Source organism: Eurytemora carolleeae, unplaced genomic scaffold, assembly GCF_000591075.1.
Source record: "Eurytemora carolleeae unplaced genomic scaffold, Eaff_2.0 scaffold584, whole genome shotgun sequence".
Classification (NCBI taxonomy): Eukaryota; Metazoa; Arthropoda; class Copepoda; order Calanoida; family Temoridae; genus Eurytemora; species Eurytemora carolleeae.
The window spans coordinates 23,337-37,983 of NW_019396595.1; the positions used below are offsets into that span (position 1 = coordinate 23,337).

Here is a 14,647-nt window from a genome sequence, read left to right on the forward strand (position 1 = left end):
TGTGATTATAACGCATCCTCTGGTTGTAATTTTAAGGGGGGGAGGACTAGGACACCCTTGAAACCTTTATCTGATCAATATTTTGAAGTATTACGTCGATTTACTTAAGCTTTTTTTTCTTTTTCATTGTTTCTAATGAGAAAATGGGCTTTTGTTTGGAAACAACAACAGTTCATAAATACATGTAAATATGATGCCAACTTGATCAGACAAATCTTATAAGGGTACCTTTGTGAATATTACATTCAATCCATGGAGACTCACTGAACATTACGTTTAACGGTCCCTTCAAGTTCAACTAAAACCTGTATTCGTAGCAGATCTCCTTGAAGGCCATGGCAGCGTCCTTGACGGTTGCAGGTCTACCCTGCTCAATCTCAGCAAACCCAAGCTTATATTTTACAACATCTGTCACTGCCTGAATACAACAAGATTTAGCAGGTGGTGAATATGTTCTCGCCTCATTCCCCCTCCTTTTTGAGAAATAAAACTAAATTTGGAAGTTATATATGCTTTAGGGTTTTATTCGCTAAATTAGAGAAAGTATAATTTTTTGAAAAAAATAAATAAAGTTTTGGGTAGAAAGTGTCAAATAGTATGAAAAAAACTTTGGCTGTTAATGTCTAATTTTTCTATTTTTCCTCCAAACCATCAAAAATTCTGAAAAATATACAGCCCTGTGTGTTAGATCAATTGGTTATCAGAAAACTACATGAAATGATTAAACCTATCTTTCTTTGCTTTACTCAAACATGAAATGTTTGCTTGTTCGTGATCCGTCTTTACATTTGTATCCAAATGAGCGTCGAACAGGATGAACCGAGGTGAGGTGAAGAATTGGTATAAATTAAAGACTATTTGTATTTATTAGTATTTAAAACATAATAAAGATATTTAATTATACAAATATCTAACAAAAAGGATGCCCCCCCTTAGAAGTTGACCCGCACATTACCTGAGTATCAGCAGCTGAACCTGACCGACAGCAGAAGATGGAGTCTGTGACAGGGGTCAACTTGTCTGTCACACGGTTAGCGACCCAGGTTCCCATAGAGGTTCGACTGTCAGCTCCGATAACAACACCTCCGTCGAATTCAACAGCGACCAGGGTTGTTCCAGTACTTAACTAAAAACAAATCTTTAATAAAAGAAAAACATAATATGAATAATTCTATAGTGGCGCCGATAAAAATCGGGACATCTATTTAACGATCATAAGTGGTTTTTATTTCAACTTTGAACATGATGAAGCTGCTCTAAAACTTTGAATTAAAACATTATGGTTGATTTCGATATCCAGCTTCAAAATTCAATGATGGCTTCAGTCCTAGCTAATTGTCCCCGCCCCCATCAATAGTTCCCATCGGCGAAAATAAAGGAAGTCGAAACAAATTTTAACACCTGATTTTAGGGGTTTCCATGTAAGGAAACATTATGAAAAAGTTTTCTTTTTTCAATGAATAATTTGATTCACGTTGAGAGACTTTATATTTAGAGAAAAAAGTAAAACTCGTGATTTACCCCAAATGGACATTAAGTAAAGCAGACAGGTTTTGTGCAGAACCTGGCAAAAATGTTCTCTCCGAAATTATCAAAGAGTGGTCTTATTTACTCTCGTAAGTTGGGTCTGTCCTAGTGAACGATTTTTGGACCCCCCCCCCAATTTGAGTGACTGGCCAAAAATATTATGAGATTCACTTCACTCACCGGCTAAATATTGATTTGCGGTATTTCGAATTTACGATATCGTCTTCGTTATAAATTTGATAGGCTGAAGGAGAGACGACATTTAAGAAAAAAACTCTCATTGCGTTTTCCCCTTTAATGATACATTTAAGAACTTAAAGTGAATTCATTTATGCAAACTAATATTTTAAATTTTTTAATATTGTTTTTTTTTCTGTCTTTGGCGTGACATTACTTTTTGGTCATCGTTTTTAAGATGCCGTAGGCTATGGGACGCTCTGTATAATGGTGTAAGGTGGTGTATTTTTCGACCTATGCATATCCGCTTTACTCCACTTCTAACCTACACCAAATCCGCTATATTATACACGTCCGACCTAATAGCACATGGTTTTACAGCTGCTTAATGGACTTGTGGCCGCAGCGCCCAGCCCCCTAGCCTGTCCTGGCGGGGGCGCTCGGCATCCTATCCTGTCCTAGCAGCAGCAGTGGCCCAGGGGACGCTCTGTATAATGGTGTAAGGTGGTGTATTTTTCGACCTATGCAAATCCGCTTTACTCCACTTCTAACCTACACCAAATCCGCTATACTATACACGTCCGACCTAATAGCACATGGTTTTACAGCTGCTTAATGGACTTGTGGCCGCAGCGCCCAGCCCCCTAGCCTGTCCTAGCGGGGGCGCTCGGCATCCTATCCTGTCCTAGCAGCAGCAGTGGCCCAGAAATTTTCCTTTATCATAACCTAACCTAACCCTTAAATAATACAAAAATAAACAGCTGGCGTAGGTCCAATAGTACGTCAGAAGTTCAGTAGAGAGAATGTTGCGTATAGACGATGTAACAGCACCAAAATTTCCGCGGCTACCGCGCTCGGTTTTCTGAATGTAAACAAGAAATCAGCTCAGAGCTGAAAACTTAGAATATGATATCCTTAATCCTGATCTGTTAATTAATTAATAAATCTGGAGATTAAATTCATGAGGAAAACAAGCAATATTAATCTGGAGATTTAGAAAAAGAGTGGATCAAGCATTAATTAATCCTGATATCCAATATTCTAAAGTTCACAGCTCTGAGCTGAAAACTTTGAATGGAATATCCTTAATCCCGATCGGTTAATTAATCTGGAGATTAATAACATAAGAAGAAAAAGCATTATTTAATCTGGAGATTAAGAAAAAGAGAGGATCAAGCACTAATCTCGATATCCGCCATTCTAAAGTTTTCAGCTCTGAGCTGAAAACTTTAGAATGGGATATCCTTAATCCCGATTAATCTGGAGATTAATAACAAGAGGAGAACAAGCATTATTTAATCTGGAGATTAAGAAAAAGACGAGATCAAGCATTGATCTCGATATCCACCATTCATAAGTTTTCAGTTCTGATCTCATAAATCTTAAATTCAAATTATCTCGATGTTGTATCGCCTAAATACAATGAAGATTTATATAATTATATTTAAATATTTTAAAAGAGGCTCAATCCTTGTAATTATTTTTTTTTCTGACCCTGATATCAACAATTTTCAACACAAAAATTTATTTTAAGGTAAAGTCCAAAAACGTTCTGTAGGAAATTACCAGAAAGTATATGTTTAAGATAGTGTATAAATGAATTCAGAACACAACATGCGTGCGCCGTGGGCAGATTTAATACATCATCTTATAGTCGCAACGTCGCGTTGTTATACATATTGCTAATTAACAGAAAAATATTTTTATATTCAGATACAATGGCAGAAAATATGAAAGAAGAATTAATTATTAAGGAAGAATTTAAAGAAGAGATCAAAGAAGAAGCTTTCGAAAAGGAAGAATTTTTTTTATCTTTTAGTTCTGAAGAAATAGTTACAGTTGATGTGCAAAGAGAAGATGCAAATATAGAAAATAAAGGTGAAACATTTTGGTGGGTAAATTATGATATCAAAACTTGAAGGAATGATATCCATTAAAATCCATTTTTTCTCTTTTTTCCCTCAAATCTCAATATAGAATTTCTAAAATTTTCATTTCCCCATTCTTCGGAAATCTGTCAAAGAAAAGGTATATCCGTGAAATTTATTTTATTGCTTTTGAATTTCCCGTAAAGCAAGGTTTGAAGATATATCAGAAACAAAAAGCCATATTGTTAACTGGAAAGTGGGCCGCTTCACCTAATAGCATTAATTTAAAATTTTTTAGATGAAAGTTTGGAATATGGATTTGATCCCCTCCAACCGGAACCAAAAAGAATGAAGAAGAGTGAAGATGGATATTCCTGTAGCAAGTGTGAGTATGTTGCAACTAGAGGAAGTGATTTAAAAATTCACATTGAATATAAGCATGAGGGAGTGAGATATCCTTGTCCTAAATGTGAGTATTCTGCAACTACAAAACGTGCTTTGAAAGTTCATGTGGAAAACAGACATGAAAGATTGCGATATCCCTGTTCAAAATGCGAGTATATCGGAAATACTAAATGTGCTCTTAAAAGTCATGTAGATAATAAGCATGATGAAGTAAGATATCCATGTTCGGAATGTGAGTATGTTGCAACTACAGCAGGGTCTCTAAAGAGACATATTGAAAGTAAGCATATAGGATTGAGATATCCCTGTTGCCATTGTGATTATGCTGCAACTACAGTAGGAGATTTAACGATTCATATTGGAAATAAACACCAAGGAATAAGATACCCTTGCTCTAAATGTAATTATACTGCAACTTCAGCAAGGAGTCTGAAGAGACATGATCAAAGTAAGCATGAAGGAGTGAGGTTTCCTTGCTCTGAATGTGAGTATGCAGCAACCACAAAAAGTGCTTTGAAAATTCATGTTAAAATTAAGCATGAAAAAGTGAGATATCCGTGTTCTAAATGTGATTATATTGCAACCACCGCAGGGTCTTTGAAGAGACACGTTGAAAGTAAACATGATGAAGTAAGATATCCCTGTTCTTACTGTGATTATAACGCATCCTCTGCAGGAAAACTGAAGATTCATACCAAAAACATGCATGATGGAGTCAGCTATCCTTGCTCCAAATGTGAGTATACTGCTGCTACAGAAAGTGACTTAAAGAAACATTTTAACAGGAAGCATGTGTAAAAAGCTCCTGAAAACAGAGAGTTTTTCATAATTTTGGTTCCTTGGCATTCTTGTTCGTCAATGCCTTAGTAAATGTGATATTTAAAAAAAGTAAGCATTTGGAAGGCAAAAATTATTGACCAATATTCAAATTAATTCGTATTAAAACTCAGATTAAAAAAATATATTTTTCCTCCGAGAATTTGACACTTTAAAAACATGATAATAAAGGCCAGAATCTTCAGGTGGCTTGAACGAGAGAATGAGAAGTCTGTGGAACGGACGAGAAATTGCTGTGACTCCCCCCCCCCCCCCATAATACAACTTGTAACGTGATCAATATCGTCATTCAAATCAAAATTCAAAGGATGAATTCCAGGATAATATAAATCCTCAAGCAGTAGATCCTTAGAAGTACTGCTTCTCCTTCGACTCATTCATCACGTTATAATATATCATTACAAGGCTTTTGAGGCGCTTCCTGTAATATATTTTAGCTCTTATCGCTTGCTCTGAAAGTCGGCAATTTAAAATAATTTTCAAATTTTGGCGAATTTTTCTTTTCGAATTGGCGCATTTTCAGAAATAATCCCATCTATTTTCCATAAATTTTTTCCCAGTTTTGATAATCCTTAAACCTTCTCTGGGGTCATGTGAGGAAAAACACAAAATTTGGGCCCAATCGGTTCAGCTGTGTTTACGTATGTCGGTTACAAAAAAAACAGACAGACAAGCAACGTTTATATATAAATGTGCTAGTAGCAAAAATAAAGAGTAAAGAGTAATTCATACAAGTACGTTTAATTACACCTTAGAAAATTAACGTAAATATGGGAGTTGTTCCTATTATCAATTTGACTATGAGAGAGTAGTTCCGTCATTAACAAAGTTATGCCTGATAATTTAATTACTTTTTATAAGTTACATTTAAAATTTTCGTTTCAATATATTTCTATATTTCAGATAGAATGGCAGAGAATAGAAAGAAAGAACTTTTGATTGAGGACGAATTTTGTCCTTCCTACAGTTTAGAGGAAACACATCTTGGGGATATGCAAGAAGATGTTGAGATAAAAAATACACCAATTAAAGGTAAAGTTTGTATACAGGAATGTTTCACATTCATTCCAAGGGTTCAGAATTTGTTAAACTAAATTGGCGGCTGATGTTTATTTTTCTCAAAATCTTTTGACATTGATATTTCCCTATGACATATATAAATGCATTTTCCCAAAGCAATGTCCTATTTTTAAACAGTAATTAGTAAATTGTGTTTAATTTGTTTAATTTTTATATATAATATATGTGACCAGAGCCCGTGATTTAAAAAAACTCGGGAAAATACGGATCGGGTCTAAGCTTTTGTGGGGCCTTATTTACGGTTTGAGCTTTCAAATTTAATCTGCATCTTAATTTCCACAGAATTGAGTTTAAAAAACCGGTTTAATATTCTATTTGGCGGATTTTCATGACAGGAATTGGCGCATTCCAGGTTTTTGTGAGAACAAGACTCAACATTGAGCCTTATTGGGGGGAGCTAGGAAAATGAAGAGAAAATTTTCGGTAGGCTCACCCATAGTAAGCCTTTTTCCGCCCCTGTTAGTGAGCAAAGCTTCTCCTGCAAATATATTAATATTCTAAAGTAAATAATGAGATAATAGTTTCAGGCGGGATTTTTAAAAATAGAACACTTAAAAGACAACTAAAAGAATTTGAGAGGACCAAAGAAACTGAAGCTGTCTCCATCAAGAAAGGAACTCCTCCATATTCTTCTTTACAAGATACTTGTACAGTTTATGTACTGGGAGAGGATATTAAGATGGAAGGTAGGTGTACAGTTTATGTACAGGGAGAGGACATCAAGATGGAAGGTAAGTGTACAATTTATGTACAGGGAGAGGACATCAAGATGGAAGGTAGGTTACAATTTATGTACGGGAAGATGACATCAAGATGGATGGTAGGTGTACTGTTTACGTACAATGAGAGGTCATCAAGATGGAAGGTATGTGTACCTTTCCTGGGGTCTTGTGAGTTCCCACAAACAGTTTGGGCCCGATTGGTTAAGCAGTTTTGACGTTATTTCAATATAGACAAACAAAGAAACATACAGACAAACAAACAAAGTATACATAAAGATTCTTCTTTCAGAAGAAAAGTTGGATCTCGGATTTGATCCTTTGCAATCAGAATCAAGGAGAATCAGCTGCAGTAAAATGGACTATGACGTACTTGAAGAAGTTTATCAGTCGCAACCCGTTAAAATTAATGGAGTGATAAGGTTTCCTTGCTCTCGTTGTGAATATGCAGCAACGTTAGCAGGGAATTTAAGAAAACATTTTGAGAGTATACATATTGGAGTTAGATACCCCTGTTCTAAATGTGAGTTTGTTGGCACTCAAGCTAGCAATTTAAAGGTTCATGTTGAAAATATACATGATGGAATAAGACATCCCTGTTCTTATTGTGAGTATGCTGCAACTAGCTTGAGTAATCTGAAGACTCATATGAAATATAAACATGAAAGAGAAAAAGTAAAATATCCGTGCACTCAGTGTGAATTATCTGCCTCTTCACGAGGTGCCCTGAAGATACACGTTAAAAGTAAACACGAAGGAGTCAGATTTCCTTGTTCTCAGTGCGAGTTTAGTGGAACTACATCAACTGATCTTAAAAGGCACGTTAAGAATAAACATGAAGGACTAGGTGTGAAATATCCATGCACCAAATGTAATTTTGCTGCAAATTTTAAACGCGATCTTAGAAGACATGTTGAAACTAAGCATGAAGGGGTTAGATATCTTTGTTCTGATTGTGGGTTTGTTGCAACTACAACAAGTTATCTGAAAATCCATGTGGATGGTAAACATAAGGGAGTGAAATATCCTTGTTCCGAGTGTACATATGTCGCATCTTTAAAAATATGTCTGAAAAGACACTATCAACGTAAACATCAGAGAAAATAAAGATTACATCAAATTAACATATTTTAATATTTCAGATTTAAGATAGGAAAGTAGAAATTATTATGGAAGAAAAAAAGATATAATAAGAAGATATTTGTCAACCCTCTCATTTAGTGGTAGCGTGTATTCGGGATATGAAGGAGTAAGATGTAAAAATGGAAAATGCTGGAATGAAAGGTAGAATTTATGTAAATAAATACAATTGTTTTGTGCAAAAATTTATTTGTTTTATATTCGCTTTAAAGATGTAAATTTGATTTCTGCAACTTTACGCTTTAAATTATTTTCGAAATTTAGATTTCTAATCAATATTTTTCACGGATTAATATAAATTTAATATATGGAATCTCTGAAAGTTTTAAACATGAAATACATTTAGAATAATTGAAAAAGAAACAGGTTCCATCAAGGATCAAGTTATTTTATGTTCCAGTTAAGAAGATACTTGTACAGTTTATGTACCGGGAGAGAACATCAAGATAAAAATTGTATCAAATGTTTCAAGATTTAAGCCGGCGCTGAATTTAAACTGGGTTTTGGAGGATTTTGGTGGATTAAAACAGCGGCTCAAATTCTTTAAATTCCATCTCAGGGTTAGTAAAAAAATGCGATTAGTGGCGTCTGGTGCAAAATTGAAATTTTTTTGGTAATCCAATGGCCCAAAAAAAATCCGCGACACTTTTCTCTCTCAAAATTTAAAGTTACGAAAAGCAAACATGTGTATATATACTATTTCTATCAAATTCTAAAATTTTGTAAATATTTAGTTACAGAATAACAGAAAATTTGCAAATTGTCTGAAGAAAATTGGCAATTTTCAGTTTTGGTCTAATTTTTATAGAAAAGTTATTTTTCAATGACTCAGTTTTCAGCTGGACAACATATGTTTGTAATTTTAGAATATACTAAGAAGAAAGGAACTAGAGGATTTAAAGAACTTTTCCTTAAAAATTAGACGAGAACTTGAAATTGCGAATTTTCTTATTACAATTTGGCAAATTCTCTGTGATTCTGTAATTCAGTCTTAACATAATTCTAGATTTAATGATAGAAATAATATATATCCACATTTTTGCTTTTCTGAACTTTTGATTTTGAGAGAAAAAAAGTTTCGCGAACTCTTTTTTTGACCAGTATTTTTAACTTTAAGCTATAGCTTGCCAAGCGACTGGACCAAATGGGCTATAAAATATTAAGGGAACTCATTGGTACCGGAGGGGTATCATAGGCTAAATATATATATATATTTTTAAATAGAATTTTTAAATAATTTTTTAAAAAGTTATTCTAAAATTCAACGGGCCACGCTGGGCAATTCAGCTAGTTAACATAAAATTTTGAACCCTAATATTAATGCTTTAGGATTTCTTTAGGTCAAATCGTAATAATCTAGAACTATTTAGGAGAAAGTAGAAAGGATTGTGAGTATGTTGCAACTCGACCAAGTTTCCTAAGAATTCATGTTGAAAGTAAACACGAAGGAGTAAGACATCCATGCTCTAAATGTAAGTATTCCGCAACATCAGCAGCTCATCTAAAGATACACATTAAAAATAAACATGGAGGAACTAGACATCTATGCTCTGAATGTGATCATGTTGCAACTTCAAATGTTCATTTGAAGCAACACGGTGAAAATGAGCATGAAGCAATAAGGTTTCCTTGCTCTTCTTGTGCATACGCTGCAACTTCAGCAGGAAATCTGAGGATTCATGTTAAAAATGTACACATTGGAGTAAGATATCCATGTTCTGAATGTGATTTTGTAGCCACTCAAGAAAGCTATTTGAAGGTTCACATTGAAAGTATTCACAGAGGTATTAGATATCCGTGCTTTCATTGAAAGTATACTTCAACAACAGCAGGAAATCTAAAGCAACATGGATTAAGATATCCATGTACTCAGTGTGAGTTCTCTGCATCTCAATCAGGTGCCCTGAAGAAACACGTTAAAAGTAAACATGAAGGTCTGGGATTTCCTTGCTCTAAATGTAAGTTTATTGGAACTACATCAAGTCATCTAAAGGTGCACGTTAAACGTAAACATGATGGAGTCAAATATCCTTGTTCTAAATGTGATTATGCTGCAAGTAATGAATGTGATCTTAAAATTTATGTTGAACGTAACCATGAAGGGGTGAAATATCTTTGTTCTGAATGTGGGTTTTCTTCAACTGCAGCAAGTTATCTGAAGGTTCATGTTGACAGTAAACATAAAGGAGTAAAATATCCTTGTTCTAAATGTGATTATGTCGCAACTACAAACAGAAGTTTAAATAGACACTCCAAAATTAAACATCTGTAGAGCATTTAATATGAATCGGATAGTTTCCCATTTTGTTCCTCAACATTATCAACATTTTTTTTCATTGATCTGAATAAGCAGCACAGGGTGTATATTTTTCTGAAAAATCATCCTCCCGCCCCTTTCTATAGAACATTTTTTTTTTCTCCTGATGATTTAAATGTTTGCGTGGAGCACAAAAAAATGGGTTTTATTGGCGGAATTGTGGAAAATTAGTGATCTTCAGCGGAAAATGAATATAGTTTAGGATAAGATGTATGAAAAAAGAAGGAAAATTCTTACCTATTTATGTCCAATTTTTCATTTTTTTTCTCCAGATTTTTAAAAATTATTCCATCCCCCCCCCCCGGGTAATTCTTAAAAATATACATCCCTGACAGCAGCATCGATGAAAAAACCTAGTTTTTACTATCTTTTGATACTTACTTTTTAAGCGAAACGGTAAATAAGATCTTACATAAACATATTCGTATATTTCAGATGGAAACTGAAGAGTAGAAGCAATTATGGAACAGACAGAAATAAAAGGAGTAGAAGTTTGTCCAACTTCTAACTTAGAGGAAAGCATGTTATTTCATGTGAGGTACAACAGTATAACATGAGTTAATGTGAGGTAAAACAAAATATTTTGGTCTAATTGGCTTGGCCGTTGGGCATTTATCGGATACAAACAGACATACAGACAAACCAAAAATAAACTACACAGACTAAGTATTGCAGTTTAATATATAAAGTCTAGGGTTTAGGACAAGTCAAATTTGTTATTTAAATTAAGTAAATAATATTTAATCTTTAACTATTCAGGAGAAAAATTGGATCATGGATTTGATCCTTAACAATCTGAACCAAAGAGAATGAAGACAAGTAAAGGAAGACATCTTTGTAATAAGTTTGAGTATGTTGCAAGTCGAGGAAATTACTTGAAGATTCACGCCGATAGTGTTCACCGCGGAGTAAGACATCAATGCTCTGCGTGTGAGTTTTCTACAACCATGGCTAGTTCTCTCAGGTATCATGTAAAAAGTAAACATTAAGGAATCAAATATCCTTGTTCTAAATGTGAATATTTTGCAATACAAGCAGATGCACTGATTTTTCATGTCAGAAATAAACATGAAGGAGTTAGATATCCATGTTCTCAATGTCAGTAACTGCATCTCAGAAAGGAGATCCGAAATCACAAATTAAAGATAAGCACGAAGGAGTTAGATATCCATGCTCTGATTGTGAGTATATTGCAACAACAGTAATCTTTGGCGACTTGTTAAACGTAAACATGAAGGAGTGAGATATCCTTGTTCTGAATGTGATTATACTGCTACTACAGCAAATAACCTGAAGTTTCACATAGAAAGTAAACACAAACAAGTAATATATCCTGGTCAGCAATGTGATTATGTTGCGACTCTCGCAAATATGTTGAAGGTTTATATTAGAAGTAGATGTAGGAGTAAAATATCCATGTTCTAAGTGTGACTGTGTTGCAACTCATAAAGGAGATCTAAGAACACGCATAGAGAGTATTCAATATTCATGAAGGCGTGAAACATCCTTGTACTGAGTGTGAATATGTTGCATCTAAGGCATGCCACCTGAAAAGACGTTTCATGAGAGGAAACATGTGGATGACAAATGTTCTGTGAAATTATGAAGATTAAATTCATTAATCCCTATTTCTTCAAAGAGTTACTATTTACGAAAGTACATTGTTGCGCAGTACTGTAAAAATTTTTTGAGAGAAAGTAATATGTTTATTATGTTTATTTATACAAACAACCTAACAATCAATTATAGACAAGCCAAATATAGACCTAGAATGTAAATATAAACTAATCATACTTTTTCTTATACAGTTAAGTAGATTATTTGATATATTTTTCAATGATTTAGCATGATTATTAACTACTAGCTGAAGTGCCCGGCGTTGCTCGTGGAATTTTGAAAAAAAAATTGAAAAAAAACAAAGACTTTGAATTTTTTAGCCTTTATCACCCCAAGACTACCCATGAGTTTACTAAAAAAAATCAGCCCATTCGGTCCAGCCGTTTGGCCGGATATTGGGAACATATATATAAATGTCTTGTTTTATTACATAGATGATTATCATGTCATGCAAATCCACGGTACTTTTCAATATCAATTTAGAATAAAAATAGATTAAATCAGAAAATTAATACATCTCGTTGGATTATTGGAATGCAGTATGCAGTAAACTCCATAATGCATATGTTATTATTTTTATTAATGTAAACTGCATCTTGTATGAATACTGTATTAGCGACCCACGAATAAGCAGTTAACACCTTTATCTTTATACAATGAATTTCTTTTTTAAATGTAAATTAATGAAATTTTCTTTTTAAATCTATCCTCTAAAGAATTATTTCTTTGGGAAAATAGCGAAAGAAATGTTATTAAAGACTTCAAGCCTATAATCAGCAAATTTGTTTTTTTCACAAAACAAATTTTAAATTTAATTAATTAATTTAAGATACTTGAGATTGTTGTGTTATTATTTCTCTTCAACTTTTCAAGAGCGAAGAAGATCCTCTTTTCTCTGAACTTAAGAGACCCAAAATTGAGTAATCAGAGAGGAAAAATGGAAAGGGTTTTTTTTTTGATGAAAATAATTTCAAAATTTCTGAAATTTATCCGGATTTAAAATGCAAAGCAAATGATTGACTATAGGATGTTTAGTTGTGTTGCTCCGGTGGTGACAGTCTTGCAGGATACATAGAAATATTTGTTTTTGGAAAAGCTCTATTTGGATTTTTTTGGTGTTTAACTCTTATCTTCATTTTATTTTATTTCCATCTTGTTGGCAATTGTATAAACATCAAATAATCCTATTTCTCTTTCTAACGCTGCATCAACCTAGGATGACCATTTTAACTACTTTTGAACTGAAGCTGTTGAAAAAGTTTCTCTGCCTGAGTCTTTTGATCCTAAACTTACTAGTTTCTTGATTCAAATTAGAGCTAAGATGTAATGTATAGCATTCACCTGTCTACAAGCCGATGATGAAAATTATTTCTAGGACTGACTACAAAAGTAGATCTAAAATCAATTGAAAAATGAATCCTTGTGGGAAATGTGATTATGTTGTAAATAAATTTGGTTGTTTTGAAATTAGGCATTTGATCTATTCCCATTTTACTATATATAATATGTACAATTGCTGCGAGCACGCACGTATGTATGCCTGGATCTTGAGTATAGCTTCAGTAAGGCTTAAACCAACCATGGACGCTGATGTAAACTTACTTTGATTTCTTTCTTAATAGATGACATTCGTGTAAGTAATTATATGAAATCATTATAAAAATTGTTCTTATCAATGTTATATTGTTGCTATAATACTTCAATCTATTTCAGTTAAACATCCAAACTCTCCTACAAAAAGTAACATCATCTGAATAAAGAATTAAAGAAAACACAGTAAATTAAAGTGAGAGTAGTTTGAAACCGGTCATTCCAAGGGAAATCAATACATTTAAACGAATCCATCACATCCAAGTTCCATGCCTTTACTCAAGAAAAACGAAAATGAAATAAAAAGAAACAAGAAAAAGTGAATGTGTTTTCAAGGTTGAATGAAGAGATTGAAGAGATCTGCCTGCGCTGCATACACCCACCTTTACACTATGACTTCAGCAAAACCTGCAGCCTACTTGAGCCAAACCGTCAGAAAGATAGACAAAGAGAGGTTTTGTGATTACTTGGAATCAATGAAACAAAGCTAATGCTTATCAAACCCTGGCAAAGTCAAGAATCATCATTTCACATTTGTAAAACTGGAGAAAATTGAGATAGAGATCAAATCCTGAAGAAGAAAAGAAAAAAGAAACCCACAGAAGGGTAAATAATCAGGGATCTACCAAAGAGTGAAATAATCAAGAGGTATTTAAAGATCACATAACACATGCAGAGATTATGGAGATCTAAATTGAAGTTAACCTCATCAGAACATCCTAGTTCAGAAAGTGAAAATTTGCCAGTGGAACTAGCTTATCTGTTAAAAAAAAGGAAGAAAGAAAAAATGGAATAATTCCTGCAAGCAGGTAATCTGAAGAAACACATCAAAAATAGCGTGACGGTGTCAGATATATCAGAGTTATCACACTGCCAAGCAGGCTAGGAGGTCTCAACAGTCAATGAAAATAAACAGTGTGAACACTCTGCCATTACTGCAAGGTATCTGTAGAAACACATCAACAGTAAACATAAAGGAGTGAGATATCCATAGATCAGTGTGATCACACTGTCACTACCGCAGGTAATCTGAAGTCCCATTAAAAACTTATCATGAAAGTGCTAGATATTCATGTGAGCAGTGTAAACACGCTGCCACTACTGCAGGGTATCTGAAGGAACACAAGTAAACATGAAGGAAAAAGATATCCATGCGAGCAGTGTGAGTTTATCTCTACACTTGCAATGAATGTGAGCAGGAAGTCTGAAGACAAATATTGAAATGAAACATAAAGGAGTAACATACATATAAAGTGTGAGTATATATTTTTCAGCACTTTTGAATATAATCCTATATAAGCTGAACCATGATGTTAACATGACGAACAGTTTATTGGTATAAGGTTATATATATGTAATACTTTGGTTCA

At 33.8% G+C, this 14,647-nt stretch overlaps 3 protein-coding genes across 3 annotated transcripts in view; 2 read left to right on the forward strand and 1 right to left on the reverse strand.

The window, feature by feature from the left end:
- The window catches only part of LOC111706063 (proteasome subunit beta type-6-like), a 4,088-nt gene extending 2,940 nt beyond the window's left edge, over positions 1 to 1,148 (reverse strand). The window contains exons 1-2 of the mRNA XM_023478818.1: positions 956 to 1,148; positions 306 to 418 (exon numbers count right to left, since the gene is read on the reverse strand). Coding sequence (XP_023334586.1) covers positions 306 to 418; positions 956 to 1,051 — 209 coding nt within the window. The 5' untranslated portion in view covers positions 1,052 to 1,148. The remainder of the gene's footprint in view (positions 1 to 305; positions 419 to 955) is intronic.
- Positions 1,149 to 3,445: 2,297 nt separating this feature from the next.
- Positions 3,446 to 5,718, forward strand: LOC111706061 (transcriptional repressor CTCF). The gene is made up of 2 exons (XM_023478816.1): positions 3,446 to 3,582; positions 3,871 to 5,718. The coding sequence occupies exon 2, from the start codon at positions 3,921 to 3,923 to the stop codon at positions 4,773 to 4,775; it is 855 nt and encodes a 284-aa protein (XP_023334584.1). The 5' UTR covers positions 3,446 to 3,582; positions 3,871 to 3,920; the 3' UTR covers positions 4,776 to 5,718.
- LOC111706060 (zinc finger protein 431) lies at positions 5,711 to 14,050 on the forward strand. The gene is made up of 7 exons (XM_023478815.1): positions 5,711 to 5,846; positions 6,422 to 6,580; positions 6,906 to 7,897; positions 9,124 to 9,711; positions 10,506 to 10,638; positions 10,830 to 11,034; positions 12,723 to 14,050. The coding sequence occupies exons 1-3, from the start codon at positions 5,723 to 5,725 to the stop codon at positions 7,718 to 7,720; spliced, it is 1,098 nt and encodes a 365-aa protein (XP_023334583.1). The 5' UTR covers positions 5,711 to 5,722; the 3' UTR covers positions 7,721 to 7,897; positions 9,124 to 9,711; positions 10,506 to 10,638; positions 10,830 to 11,034; positions 12,723 to 14,050.
- Positions 14,051 to 14,647: the final 597 nt, after the last annotated feature.